This window comes from Microtus oregoni, unplaced genomic scaffold, assembly GCF_018167655.1.
Source record: "Microtus oregoni isolate MIOR12 unplaced genomic scaffold, Mior012 000069F_ref0000032, whole genome shotgun sequence".
NCBI classification, from domain to species: Eukaryota; Metazoa; Chordata; class Mammalia; order Rodentia; family Cricetidae; genus Microtus; species Microtus oregoni.
Genome location: NW_024543976.1, coordinates 7647556 through 7663042, shown reverse-complemented (window position 1 = coordinate 7663042; position 15487 = coordinate 7647556). Strand labels below are relative to the sequence as shown.

The 15487-nt window shown below is 42.4% G+C and overlaps 1 protein-coding gene across 1 annotated transcript in view; it reads left to right on the top strand.

Moving 5' to 3' along the window:
* Nucleotides 1-15487, top strand: part of LOC121440675 (multiple epidermal growth factor-like domains protein 10) — a 153278-nt gene that overhangs the window by 51473 nt on the left and 86318 nt on the right. The window contains exons 3-4 of the mRNA XM_041641472.1: nt 2008-2109; nt 3858-3958. Coding sequence (XP_041497406.1) covers nt 2008-2109; nt 3858-3958 — 203 coding nt within the window. The remainder of the gene's footprint in view (nt 1-2007; nt 2110-3857; nt 3959-15487) is intronic.

Genomic DNA, 15487 nt, shown 5'->3' with positions numbered 1-15487 from the left:
TTAAAGCAAGGATTTGCTTTGCTTTGTTTTTTCCTTTTTATTCCAAAGCACATGTGGGAAGTGGCTTCATTTTTCTTATAGGGGATGCAGGTCCATAGCTATGGCATAGGTCTGTCTCCAGAAAAATGGGGCAGAGACATAATAATGTAGCTTCAGTTATTTGCAAGCAACTGGCTAGGAGAGCAGACGGACCGGCAAGGAACTCTCAGCACTTGCACCCCTGTGAACCTCAATGTGCTGCTGGAAGCTGTAGAAAATATTAGGAGCTTATGTGACCTGTCATTTTGAGAGCACTGATATTTTAGCAGAGGTCTTTTGCTTTGCACAAAATGAGTCACCTCATGTCCACGCGAGCTTGCTTGCACTTCAACCTGTGCCTATGGGAAGGAGCAGGGCCTCTCTGATGATACAGAAAAGTGATAGTCGCTTACGTGTATGTTAGGAATTCTGGGAAGACATCACCATGCCAGCTCCGATTATCTGTTTAAAATATGAGCATCAAGGCCCAGGGCAGTGGGAGGACCTGAAGAAGGTCATCTGCTTTCTCAGAATTACAGCCTTGCCCCTCTTCTAACCCAATGATATTCTCAAAGGGCTTGCTATTTCTGCCTAAATTTTCTTGAGGATCTTTAAATATCCCTAGGTACTACACTGCAGTATGCCAAAAATTAAATATATATCTTATATTTCGCTCTCTCATATATCTATCTATCTATCTATCTATCTATCTATCTATCTATCTATCTATCTACCTATGATTATCCCATGTCTCTCCCCTTGATGTGCATAAACAATGATGTATACAAAACAATCCAGACCAGTTACAGACCAACTCTTTGTGCGGTCGCCATTGCACAGCCTGTCCAACCAGGTCTCCCCTCTGGCTAAGCTGAATTCTTCATGTTAGAACTTCAAGTTAGAAGTTAGAACTTCTTCCTCTTGTCCATTCTCGTGTTGATCATTCTTGTTAACGAGCTTAGACTATTGATTTCACTGCAAGTAAGTCAGTGATGCTGTCCCATTTTGTGTGTGTGTGTGTGTGTGTGTGTGTGTGTGTGTAGATTTTAATGGAGACAAAGCAAATGGAGCAAGCCTTTCAAAAGAGAAAAATTTCCTGATTTTCTTGTAGGCATCCATTTTATGCTGGAGCATGCAAAAGGCTTCAAACAAGTATAGAACTGAGCATCCAGTGCTCATTATATTTCATTTTCCCAGGCCACAGGATCCCGTGTTTCCACTCTACCAAGAAGGCTTTAGAGGACTGTAAAGGAGAACAGAGCATTTAGAAGGTTGCAAGCTGCTGGCGTGACTGCCTCAGGCTGACTGTCTCTGCCCGTTTATATTTTCAGAACTGGATGTAAAGAGCTCATGGTAGCCTTCATTTTTGTGTCCTGTACACTCCTCTGCTGCCTGGGAAGCTGGACCAGCATATGAAAGCCAAGTGCTTCAATTGTTCTGAGCTTTCAAAACAATCAGTGAAATGTAGTCGGTGCTGAATGCTGGGATTGTATTTCTGCTTATTAACCTTGAAGTTTGCCTGCCGACTTAAGGCAAGAACTTTTCATGAAAGGTCTCTGTTGTGCATGGAAGCCTGGGATGAGAGCGGTGAATTAGGTGCAGAGAGACACAGCGTTATGTTTTGAAGTCTGGGAACATTATCGTAGCACAGACAGGAAAAGGATTTCTGTTGCAAGGTGTAACGTGGGCCCTCATCTTTTATTTTATTGCTTATTTTGTCTTTGCGTTGTGCTGGTTCAATCAAAAACCTATGTAAACATGAATATCTTCTGTTAAAAGCCAGTGTGAGAGCTGGGCAAGAATGTTCAAAGCATGAGTTCAATCCTTAATACTGCCAAAGGGGAAAAATCACTGCGGGGCTGCAGATGATGATAATTTAGCCTCTGTCTTTTGTTTATTCGTTTGTATTTTTTTTTTTAAATGTGAGGATCACATCACTTATGTAACAGTAGAGGAATGTTGATTCCTGGTTGTTGCTTTTCTTTTCAGCTACTCGGTGACTGTGCAGGAGTCATACCCACATCCCTTTGATCAGATTTACTACACGAGCTGCACCGACATCCTGAACTGGTTTAAGTGCACGCGGCACAGGTAACGGAAGCCTGGATTTGTTTGTGCGCTCGCCTGTGTGCAAATGCAGTCCTGACACAATCAGAGGCCCCAGCTACTTGAGAAAGTGCATCCACGCACCCACCCAGAGAGCAGTCGCTGAGGGCTTAGATCCCAACTCCGGGGGGGGGGGGAGCACCAAAAGGGTGACATGGTTCATTATCTTTGTGAACTTACAGTCTAGCTGCAGATGACACAATTACTGTTCTTCCTCTGGTTAGAAAAACCTCATCTAGCTCCTGTATAGAGGTTGACTGGGAGAGACACATTTTTTTTTAAATTATTTATTCTTTGAGAATTTTATACAGCATGTTTTTATCATATTTTCCCATCCCCCATTTCCCTTCAGATTCCGTCTCCAAACTTCATATTATTTCTCTCTCTTAAAAAATCCAAACAAACAAAACAGGAAAAAACAAAATATACTAAAAAAGCTTGGAGTCCAATGAACACACATAAGACCTGCGCAGGCTCAAGCTGGTCGAAATCCCAGCAAAGGGATGGGGAAGTGGGCACAGAGTCCCATCCCACACAAGAATTGTTTGCAAGTCCTATCTGCTGAGACAGTGGAAATCTGTTGTCTTAAATGTATCGATACTGGGTGTGTCAACTATACTCCAGGACAGGCCCCATGCTCGGGAGAAGTCTGCCAGCACAAACTGGAGACATTTTCCCCTTGGCCATCACCAGATACCCAGAAACTCATGCCTCAGTGTCTGTTTCTGGTTGGATATTTGACTCAGTTTATGTTGAAATTTAGTATTTAAATGAGATAGACTATCTATAATCCATGAGAAAACAGAGCCCAAAACATCAGTACTTGTCATGAAGGGAATTCTAGTACCTTACTTCTCTTAGTTAAGTATTGATAGTATCATAAATTATGGGTTGATTGTGGTACCTCTCATTTTATGATCTAGTTATTTGTTTGGTATCTTCCTTCTTTCCTCCCTCCCTCCCCCCTTCTTTCCTCCCTTCCTTCCTTTTTTTTTTTTTTTGAGAAAGGGTTTCTCTGTGTATCCCTGACCAGGTTGGCCTCAAACTCAGAGATCTGCCTGTCTCTGCCTCCTGAGTGCTGGGATTAAAGGCATGTGCCACCAAGTCCAGCTAATAAGTTTCTTTATTAAACAGATTTTACATTCTCTATCTTAACTTTCTAGAAGTATAAGTTCTAAGAAGAGAAATAGAAAGTCTTTATATTATTTTGCTTGCTGACATTCGTTCCTTAGTTCCTAAAATAGTGCCTGCAATGTGCTAAATGCTAAGGAATGTATGTATTTCTTAAATCAGTGAATGAATGGGCTTCATTAAATTATATGGTAAAATTAGTCTTCTATTTTACAGCAGGATGACACTATGTTGAATTTTAAAAGGAAGCTCATGAATTCTTCCTTTGAAACATAAGTGAATGATACCTAGACAGGTATCATATATTAAAACAATCAATACTTTGCATCTATTTCCAGGTAGTTGAAGTAGGGAAATCACAGCACTTCTGATGCCTTGCAATAAAGATCGGATTGACTGGCATTGGGAATCCTCTTTAGCATCTTAATAATGAACTGTAATAGTCTTGGTCAAGCCTATATTCTTTTTATATCCTTCTTGTTTTGAGACACTTTGCTTTTTATACCTTTATTATGGCTGATAGCTATTTTTGTTAAAGCAGAGATCATTCCTTATTAGCTTGATAATCAGAGCTAATTTTGCAATCTTTTGCCTTCATACAGAATCAGTTACCGGACGGCCTACCGCCATGGGGAGAAAACTATGTATAGGCGGAAATCGCAGTGCTGCCCCGGATTTTATGAGAGCCAGGACATGTGTGTCCGTAAGTAAGGTGTCCATTCTTCATGCTGTTCTTTCATGTCTAGTGCTGCCTCTGGGAGTGGCAACTGAGCTGGGGACCTTGGAAATAGGATGTTTGAAATGCTCCCCTTTGCGCCCTGTGTGTTGGGCTCTTGGCTTGTATCCTGCAAAAAACTTTAACTTGGTTCCCAAATCTGCTGTGGGACAATGGTTTTGCCCTGTAAAGATTTGTTTCTTGTACTTGTTTAATAAATGCTGATTGGCCAGTAGCCAGACAGGAAGTATAGGTGGGGTGACCAGGCAGGAAATAGAGGCAGGGCAATGAGAATTATGGGAATAGGAAAGTTTCAGTCTTCAGTTGTAACCTAGATGCAGAGGACACAGATATGACTGCCTTGTCGAAAAAGATACCAAGCCACGTGGCTAACTCAGACAAGAATTATAGGCTAATGTAAGTTATAAGAATTAGTTAATAAGAAGCCTGAGCTAATGGGCCAATAAGTTTATGATTAATGTAGGCCTCTCTGTGATTTCTTTGGGACTTAATGGCTGCGGGAACTGGGCAGGACAGAAAACTCAGTCAACACAAGTCCTATCAAAACTCTTCAGATGAGGGGCTGGAGAGATGGCTCAGAGGTTAAGAGCACTGGCTGCTCTTCCAGAGGTCCTGAGTTCAATTCCCAGCAACCACATGGTGGCTCACAACCATCTGTACTGAGATCTGGCGGCCTCCTCTGGCGTGCGGACATACATGGAGGCAGAATGTTGTATACACAATAAATAAACAGCTGTACAGAAGATGATGTAAGGCTGGATGTGGCCTTGTCAACTGTCATTTCAGCTGAAATTTGGTTAGGAGTCTCTGAGCTGAAGTCACAGAAGAGAGCAGGAGCATCGTTCTCCTGCTGCAGCTAACTTCCGAGGGGCCAGTGTGCTTTTCTATGTCACAGAAAGATGAAGAGATGGGTCCAGGGCACACAGCACAAGTGCGTGTTTACTGGCATTTTCCTTCCCTGTCGCAGAACCCCCACTTGACTCTGAGATATCTTGGGAGAAACCTAGAGTTTATAACATTTTCTGAAGACTCTAGATCTCTTGGGATGCTGCTACAGTGGCGCTTTCGTAGTATTACTATGCAAAAGTCACTTAGAAGAGAGATCATGAAGAACTATCTAATTCAAGCGTTGTAGTTCAACACCCAGCTGTACAGCAACTCCCACTCCTGAGCAGAGGCACTGATATTGAGGCGAGCAGAGACAAATGATGTGGGAGTGTCATATATCAATCTGTTGATTTCATTGGTTAAGCAATAAAGAAACTGCTTGGCCCTCATAGGTTAAAACATAGGTGGGAGGAGTAGACAGAACAGAATGCTGGGAGAAAGAAGCTGAGTGAGAGAGTTGCCATGATTCTCCCACTCAAGGCAGACGCAGGTTAAGATCATTCCTGGTAAGCCAGCTCGTGGGCTACAGCAGATTATTAGAAATGGGCTAGTCCAGGTGCGAGAGCTAGCCTAGAAGAGGCTAGATAGAAATGGGCCAAGCGGTGTATTATTTCGCGGCATAAGCTAAGCTAGCCGTGCTGGCGGCCGGGTGCCAGGGTCGCAGCCCACCGCTCCTACTACTACAGACAAAGGTCTGCTGTAATCTTGGAGGCAGCGGAGATGCCTGATGGGTCTGAAGGGACGGTCCTAGCTCTGCTAACCAACTGCTCAGCTGGGTGGCCTTAGAGTCATCATCTGTACCTCTAGGAGATCCCTTATGCTCCTTCTTGGCTCAGAGAATGGGGGCGGGGAGCTAAATCTTAATGCAGACATTAGTAGCTCCCCAACTTTGGTTCAGAACTGTCACTATATCTATTGACAGATGCTCATGGCAAACAAAAATACTATATGGAATTAACAAAAAGGAAACAGAAACAGAAGTACACAGTGCATGGCTTGCACAGGCAGTAAATATCCTCTGAAACCGGCAATGCGTTGTTGTGCTGTAGATAGTTCTAAATTAAACTCGTGTGACTATGTACATGATCTCTTAGTTGTCTCTATTATGAACTGCTCTGCAAGCTGTCCCTGTACTTAAATAATTCATTTCCTAAATCAGTTAAGTCCAAATTCCTAGAAGTAGAATTTCTAAGCCAGAGGTGTGCACATCTGGAGGTATAGACACAATCAGAAAGTGAGAATGCCCGTTAGCATACACTCCCTGACAAGTTTTGTTCCTAATTTGCATATCTTTGATGAATGAGGATGGTGGATAAGGAAAATTACATGTTTGTGATCAAATAGAATAATCAGCAGCTGATGTCATTGGCCTCAGCTGATGAGAAGCTGTCAGAAGAAAGACTGGGAATACAGTGGAGGGTGGAGGCCTTACTGACTGGGCTGGCCATCCTCCAAGGATATGGGTGACATGATTTTGGTGCCCTTAGTTAGGGTTCAGTCTAACAGACACAATTGTCAACCCACACTGAGAATACTTCTGTTCCCAGATCGTAGGACTCATGAATAAAGTCGCAATGCTATTACTCTGCACAGAGCTTGGGGTTGTGCAGGCCTTATCTCTGGCCATAACTTCCTTCCTGGAATGCCTGCATGAAGGAAATGAGATCCAATAGGCCAGCTAGTTGTGTGGGAAGTATGGACCCAAACAGGATCAGTTAGAGAGTGGCACTCAGTGTTTCATGACCACAGCTGCAAATCTATGAGTTTATCTTGCCTGGAATTATGCTGGCAAAATATCAACCCTTTTCTTCTCCTAGACTCATATAATGTGTCCCCCAGGCTATGTGAATGACACCTTTAGCAATTGCTTCTAAAATCTTTTTTCTTGGCCTTCTTAGCTTACCTACTGTCCCTATAGGCAGAAAAAAAGTTGTTTTTTTTCCTTTTAGATATGTTAATGTATTTAATCAGCTTACTGTCTGCTTTCAGCAGCCTGGGAGCTATTTGGCTTTTTTTTAGGGCAGTTTGCACTTATAAGCTGTGATGTCTTATTTGGTTGCTGAATGCCCTGAAAAGAACTGACTTCTCTCTTGATTGTGATGAAGGATGCCTTTCCCTGCAACAACTGGTCTGCATTCTATACCCCTGGGCTAGCTAGGTACCACTGTGGAGACAGCAGGGAGACAGAGGATAGTGTTCTTGGTGCTACTCTTGTGATCATGCAGATAGAATGATAATCATTTTTTTTATTGAGAAAAGGAGAAAAAAAAAACAAGTTTCCACCTCCTCCCAGCCTCCCATTTCCCTCTTCCTCCTCCCACCCTTCTCCCCCTCCCCCCACTCCTTTCCCCCTCCCTCTCCAGTCCAAAGAGCAGTCAGGGTTCCCTGCCCTGTGGTAAGTCCTAGGTCCTCCCCCTTCTGTCCATATCTAGGAAGGTGAACATCCAAACTGGCTAGGCTCCCACAAAGCCAGCACATTAAGTAGGATCAAAACCCAGTGCCATTGTCCTTGGCGTCTCATCAGCCCTCATTGTTTGCCATGTTCAGAGAGTCTGGTTTTATCCCATGCTTTTTCAGTCACAGTCCAGCTGGCCTTGGTGAGCTCCCAGTAGATCAGCTCCACTGTCTCAGTTGGTGGGGGCACCCCTCGGGGTCCCGACTTTTTTGCTCATGTTCTCCCTCCTTCTGCTCCTCATTGGGACCTTGGGAGCTCAGTCCAGTGCTCCAATGTGGGTCTCTGTCTCTATCTCCATCCATCACCAGATGAAGGTTCTATGATGATATGCAAGATATTCGTCAGTATTGCTATAGGATAGGGTCATTTCAGGTTCACTATCCTCAGCTGCCCAAGGAACTAACTGGGGACCTCAGCTTGGGCTCCTGGGAGCCCCTCTAGAGTCAAGTCTTTTGCCCACCCTAAAGTGGCTCCCTTAACTAAGAATTGTGGTTCCGTGCTCCCCTATCCAACCTTCCTTTATCCCAATCCTCCTGTTTCCCCAAGTCCCCCCCACCTTCCCTTCTACCTTTTCTCTCCCCATCTCCCCTTACCCCCATCCCACCCCACCCCCAAGATCCCAATTTTCCCCCCGGCAATTTTGTCTACTTCCCTTAGCCAAGAGGATAACTATATGATTTTCCTTGGGTTCACCTTCTTACTTAGCTTCTTTAGGTTCACCAATTGTAGACTCCGTGACCCTTATTTATGGCTAGAAACCAATTATGAGTGAGTACATCCCATGTTCATCTTTTTGGGTCTGGGATACCTCATTCAGGATAGTGTTTTCTATTTCCATCCATTTGCATGCAAAATTCGAGAAGTCATTGTTTTTTACCGCAGCGTAGTACTCTAGTGTGTATATATTCCATAACCCCAGAAGCACAGACTTTAAGGGCAACATTGAATAAATGGGACCTACTTAAACTGAGAAGCTTCTGTAAAGCAAAGGACACTGTCACTAAGACACAAAGGCAACCTACTGACTGGGAGAAGATCTTCACCAACCCCGCAACAGACAAAGGTCTGATCTCCAAAATATATAGAGAACTCAAGAAACTAGACTTTAAAATGCTAATTAACCCAATTAAAAAATGGGGCACTGAACTGAACAGAGAATTCTCAACAGAAGAAGTTCAAATGGCCAAAAGACACTTAAGGTCATGCTCAACTTCCTTAGCAATCAGGGAAATGCAAATCAAAACAACTTTGAGATATCATCTTACACCCCTCAGAATGGCTAAAGTCAAAAACACTAAGCATAGCCTTTGCTGGAGAGGCTGTGGAGGAAGGGGTACCCTCATCCATTGCTGGTGGGAATGCAATCTTGTGCAACCACTGTGGAAGTCAGTGTTTCGGTTTCTCAGGAAATTCGGGATCAACCTACCCCTGGACCCAGCAATACCACTCTTGGGAATATACCCAAGAGATGCTCTATCATATGACAAAAGCATTTGTTCAACTACGTTCATAGCAGTATTATTTGTAATAGCCAGAACCTGGAAACAACCTAGATGCCCTTCAATGGAAGAATGGTTGAAGAAAGCATGATAATCATTTTTAACTGTTCCCAGAAAGGAGAGGAAGTAGGGACCGGTCCTTAGTTCAAGTTGATCAGTGATTACCTGCTTTCCCTGAAGGCAGAGAAAAATGCTTTCCTCTGCATTTGCAACCAAATTTCTTTTAGATAGCTAGAAAAATCTCCTCCAGGAGAAACGGGTTCACGTATCCCAGGCTGGCCTTGAACTTGCCAGGAAGCCTAGGATGACCTTGACTTCTGATTCTCCTGACTCTACCTTCTGAATGCTGAGATTACAGGCCTTGTGCTACCATGCTCAGCAGATTTGGTTTACACAGTGTTAGGTACCAAAACCAGGGCTGCATGGATGCTAAACTATCACTCTGTCAACTCAACTACATCCACAGTCCTTAAAGACCATTTGGTATTCTATTTTGCCATGTAAAGGAATTCATTGTTGGTTTTTTTTTTTTGCGTGTGTGTGTTTTTTGTTTTTCCCCAAATCATTTTCTCCTCTTCTTCTTCTTCATAGGAAAGGCATGTCAGGTTCAGTACAATTAAAGTTAACATGTACTGATTGTCTATAGTATAAAATCCAAGGGCTGGCCTCTGCGATTGCATGCTTATTCGAGAGAGCAATGCTCCTCTCCGTTTGCCCTAGGTAGTTTTTAATGGCTTCAAAACAACAATAGAAGAATCGTTATCTTGGCCAAGTGTTTACTCTGCGCCAGGCATACAGATCATCATGCTAATCCCCCCACACTCACTGTGAACCAGGTATGGTCATGTGTATTGTAGACGAGGAGACCGAGGTGCTGGTGAGTTGGGGGGGGGGGGGGGACGGGGCTGTATATATAGTCTGTGTGTGGAATGAGCTATTTTGGCCAAGCAAAAGAAAATGGCGAAGCAGCTGATAGCTGGAGAGTCACCTCGCTCCTGTCATTCTGTGTTTCTCAGGAGTGGCTCAGTGGCATTGTGGTTACATGGCCTCAGCGATATCAAAGGAGCCGATAGACAACTCTGCTTTAGAAAACAAAGTCACTTTATTCAATTCACAAATTCCATTCTGGGTTTTTTTTTTTTATGCTCATCTCTTTCAAAGTGACTAAAACGGGCAAACATTTTCTCTTTTGATGTTGTCCTTTGAAAATGTTTCTGAAAACAACTTTTGTAGATATTGTTTTGATAGATAACAAATGTGGCGATCCTGTCTGAATGAGCCCGGACAGCTGCTTGTGGATGCAGAGGTGTACTTGGGGGAAGGGAGGGGGGCAGTCTTTCAGTTACTGAGGGAGCCTTGGCTGGTACTCCTTCTGTTTATACTTTGGGGGTTCTGAGGATAAGAATAGAAGTTCAGAAAAACCCAGAAGCTTTTTAATTTCAAATCCAAAGCAGGGTAGGTCTGGAGTTCAGCCTTTGTGGGGATTCTCACAAAAAGTCCCTCAAGATGTGGCCTTCCTTCTGTGTTTACTACCAATGGAGACCACAGAGGATGTTGAAATATACTCTTTATTCTGCCAGCTCTGGGGAGAAATCCCTGGAGAACACCACCATGTTTTTCTTGTGTTTGGAGCACAGTGAGGAGACCTTCTCTGCTTGAGACAGGAATGAGTGGGCAGACCCTCTGGGGAGATGGTGAAAGGCAGACCCTAAATCAGTGGGTCTGGGCTGGACACACATCTATGTGTTTCTACTGAAGGTTCATGGCTCTACAGAAGCCACAGGGCCACAGAACACACTTTGAGTCACAAGGCTTCTGCTAGGAGAAAGATGAGTGTTGTTGGGAAGGAAGAGGTGATAGTGTAAAGTAGAAGCCTATTTTTTTTTTTTGAGAGTCTGGTTGGGAATAAGAAGAAATAGGAAAAATTTTCACCAAGAAAATGTCACTAGGACATGAAGATATTTGTGATACTGAGATTTTTAGTCTGTTCATAAATAATGATGAATGCCAACCTAATCCATCCTTGGATTGGATTTACCTGATCTGATATCTAGCTATTTTTTGAGATGGAAAAAATCTTCATCTTAGTGAAGTAATGCCCAGAGAATGAAAATAGTTAAAATTGTGTGTGTGTGTGTGTGTAGAAATATGTGTGTGTTTGTTTGCATATGTGTTTATATATGCATGTAAATACATGTTTTTTTTAAAAGTCACCTATTTGATCTTTTTTTTTATTTTTTAAATTTATTTATTTATTAAGGATTTCTGCCTCGTCCCCGCAACCGCTTCCCATTTCCCTCCCCCTCCCCCAATCAAGTTCCCCTCCCTCATCTGCTCAAAGAGCAATCAGTGTTCCCTGACCTGTGGGAAGCCCAAGGACTGCCCACCTCTATCCAGGTCTCGTAAGGTGAGCATCCAAACTGCCTAGGCTCCCACACAGCCAGTACGTGCAGTAGGATCAAAAACCCACTGCAATTGTTCTTGAATTCTCAGTATTCCTCATTGTCCGCTATGTTCAGCTAGTCCGGATCTTTTATAAAGAATGCTATTGATTAAATTGTCAGGTTCTTGTCCCTAACTACATATTCACTCAAACATATACCAATCCATTTTTATTAACACACACCAATACTCACGTTGAAATCGCTGTTGTCTTTTGTGGTTCTTTGCTGTAGGTTGGTTAATACACTGGTTTCATACAATCATCTTAATGAATGTGTGGGCATCACAGTTATGAACCTTGAAGATCATCCATGTTGCAGCACGTGTTGGAATTTCCTTCTTCTTCATAAGGCCAAATGTCATTTACCATTGTTTGCTGAAGTTTTTAAACCCCAAGGAGCATGGTCTGTGCTACTACGTTGATGGAGCATGCCAAGTCCATTGTCTTCACTGTGGTCCATCTCAGATGCCTTAGATGCTTCCTACTATGTTTCAAATTATATACATTGGATATTTCAGTTCTTTGAATATTGTAATTCCTTCTTAAGAGACTTTCAAGTAATTTTTTTTGTCTAATAACCATGATAAATGACTCAATCATGGATTCTTCTCTTTTATTTCTTGTGTTCTAAGACCACATATGCCTTGTAAATGTTAAAATGATATCGTTTCCATTCTGAAAACTCTTGACTGTTTTGGAAGTGAAATCTCAACTTTTGAGCTTTTCTGTTTGAGATTAAAGAAAGGATCACCTTCTGTTGATGTCCTTCAGGGCTTTATCTATGTTCAAAGGTAGCAACGTGGTGCAGACTGGAGAGGGCAGATGGACCATTGCCTCCTCCCTTCTCAACGGGGCCATTTTTGTTTACTAGAAATAAAAGAGCTACTTCAGAGACAATAATTTGTTGTGTCTTTAAAATATTTTTCTTTCTTTTTTTTTTGTTTGTTTGTTTTTCGAGACAGGGTTTCTCTGTAGCTTTGGTGCCTGTCCCGGAACTAGCTCTTGTAGACCAGGCTGGCCTTGAACTCCCAGAGATCAGCCTGCCTCTGCCTCCCGAATGCTGGGATTAAAGGCGTGCGCCACCACCGCCCAGCTAAAATATTTTTCTCAGTTAAGTAATTTTTTTGTCTTTTTGAAACATGAGAGGGAAATAAAACAGTCACTCATTTGTTGCCATTTTAGTGTGAAGTACTATAGATATTTTGCCTGTTTTTAAAATCCAAAACAAATTTATTGATTTACACCATGTAAACACTTTTTGTTTGAATTGTTTCATTCATTTGTATTATATCATGGATATATTTCTTATAAGTAAATCAAATCTAGTAGTTTAGTCATTAATTTATATAACTAATGAGTTAATCATTTTATGGCTGAATAATATATTGATATGTACTAATGTTAGCTGCTAAAATAATAAGCATCATTTCATAAATCTTTCTGCAGAGATGAGCGATTCATAAGACAAATTATGCTGAGTAGAATTTCTGGGACAATGAGCATATGAGTTTATTTTGTGTTATTGTAATGAAATACCTGCCAGGCTGCTTTACAAAGAAAAGAGGCTTATTTAGCTCACAGTTCTGCAGGTTCAAGAGTATGGCATTGTTTCTATCCTGGTAAGTAATCTCTTGGCTGTGTTAAATGACGTGGAGAGAATGCTTGTGGACCAAATATATATATATATATATATATATATATATATATATATATATATATACACACACACACATATATATTTCACCCAGGAGAACTAACTAGGGTCCCAAGAGGAATAATCTTCCTTGAGGCACACTCTGATCATCACAAGGACCTCCTATTAAGCCCTATAGTGTAAAGGTCTACATCATTTAGAACTGACATCATTAGGATCAGACTTTCACATGAGGTCTCTCTGGGGGAAACACACAATCATGATAAGCCAAAGCACAGCAAAGGGGGTGCATATTGCATGATTTTGGATTCAGTTTAACTAGGAGGTAACCGAAGGTAGCCAAACCAATAGGGTACAAAATAATTTCTACCTTTCCCATCTACCATCTTTAGGGGGAGTGGTCTGTACTTCCATATACCACAGCCGAGTGCCACATATCAATCTAGTTTCCAAAGAGCCAGTGGAAGAGGCATGAAAAGAAGATCACATGGCAATGCAGCCACCGCTAAGGTCATGCCGGAAGTGATCATGTCCCGTTTCCTCCTACAATCACATGGTCAGATCTCATTAATGTGGGTTTATCAAGCTGCCAGGACATCTGTGGGAGAAGATAATGAGTTTTGAGAGACAATGGCAAGAATGATCTTCTCCACACATTAAATACTAATGCGTTTTCTTCTATGCTGCCAAATTGCCGTCTAAATGAGTTATAACGGCTTACATGCCTCTTCACCCCAGTAATGCATGGGGGTGCCTATCTTCCCATAACACTGACACTAAGTATTACTGGTTTTTCATTATGTTGGGTAAAAAAAAAATAGGACCTTGCTTTCTTTTGCATTTCCAAATTACCAGTGACGCTGATCTCTTAAAACTTATTTCTGTTATCTATTTGTTTTCTGACTTAAAAAATTGGAGCAGAATGGGAGACAAAGAGAGACTTTGCCTTTCAGAGAACCACAGAAAACGAATTAGAACAACTGGGGATGATGCAAAAGGAAAGAGGATGAAGAGGGTTTGGGGGCTGGTGAAAGTAACAGCTGGAGTCCTAAAGACTGACGACCACATGTGTAGAGCTGACGCTAACAGAAGCACAGCTAGGACCCCCCAAGACCTTTCATCTCATCTGCTTAATGGACACACATCATCTGTGCACCCCAACCTTCCATAGGGCTTCCCCTCCTAACTCCTTGGCTGTGTGCTGCTCCTCTAGTGAGGGGTACTCCTCCCCACGCTCTCTCCCCTTGGGGGAGAGGTGATCTATGACCCCATGGCAGTAAGGGGAGGAAAGCTCTTGGTTCAGCAGAAACACAAGTGTGTAACTCATGCGAAGGATTCCAGAGCTGTGATCCCCAGAGTACTGTAGCTCTTTCAGGAACATTTTGGAGTAAAGAAACCTTTAAAGGTATACTAAGGACTTTACCATCGTCTACATTATAATTCTATGAAAATATGCTTGTTGCCACACACAAATGATCTCCAAACGCTTCTTTGGGATCTGGCCTTTAGAAAGCTGGAGATGGTTCATGGATTTGGTTACACAGGACTTGGACAAGCTCACGAGTGGGGTGCTAGCAGCTCACCCTCGGTGGGAGGGAGCTGATAAATTCAGACACACATCATTCAGATGTTGTCTTTGGCTTCCTTTTGGCTGATGACAGAGCGCAGACCACTGTAAGCCTGGCAACCTGCAGCAGACTCACCGAGGAAATGTCCAGGACAGGACTCCCTTCCCAGTTCACTTCCCATTTTCTCTGCTCCAGATGCCCTGGTTTTCCCTGCTGGGTGCTGCTGCAAAGGAAGGGGCACTTCTGAGGATGCTTTCCTCTGAGGGAAACTAAAGAGCAGCTAGCCTATCCTCGTTCAATGGAAGTCAAAGGTTAACTTGAGTTAAAACTCTAACGGGGGACTCTCAGGCTTGCTGGGACTGCAGAAGGGAAAGGCCTGAGCCCTGCCCTCCCCCCTTAGCTTGCAGGCCAGCTCTGGAGGATCAGTTCCCATGGATGTGCCCTCTTGTCTTTGGCACTTGTTAAGAGAACCTGGGAACCGTAAATAAAAAGCCCCAGCTCCCACACACGGCTCTCTATATGATTTCCTGTTTTCAGCAGAGAGTAGTGTGACAATTGATTACCAGAGCAGTGAAGAAATATTCACAGCTGATTTTAACTTGGCCAACTCGATGTACAACTGAACTGGCCAACGGGCAGCTAGAACTGTTGTTGGCGTTTGTATGAGAAAATAACTCCGAAGGCACGACCTCTTCTCTAGTTTAAATGTCATTTTTAAAAAGAAAACAAAAAATCAGAATATATATTTTTAAATTGTTTAGTACTTTCTAAAGTGTATGTTTTTTTATGATGAATCAGTTTTCTTTTCTTTTTACAGAACCTAAATAGAAATTTTTGTGTTTCTAAGATAAAAAATAGTTCTTACTTTGAGTGGAAAAAATAAAACCATATTTTTTGTGAAGCAAAATAAAATAGGCAATGGGCTTTAAACTGAAATATTGCAGCAAGGGCTGTGAGCATCTGCAGCTTACTTAGTCAGGATTCATTTC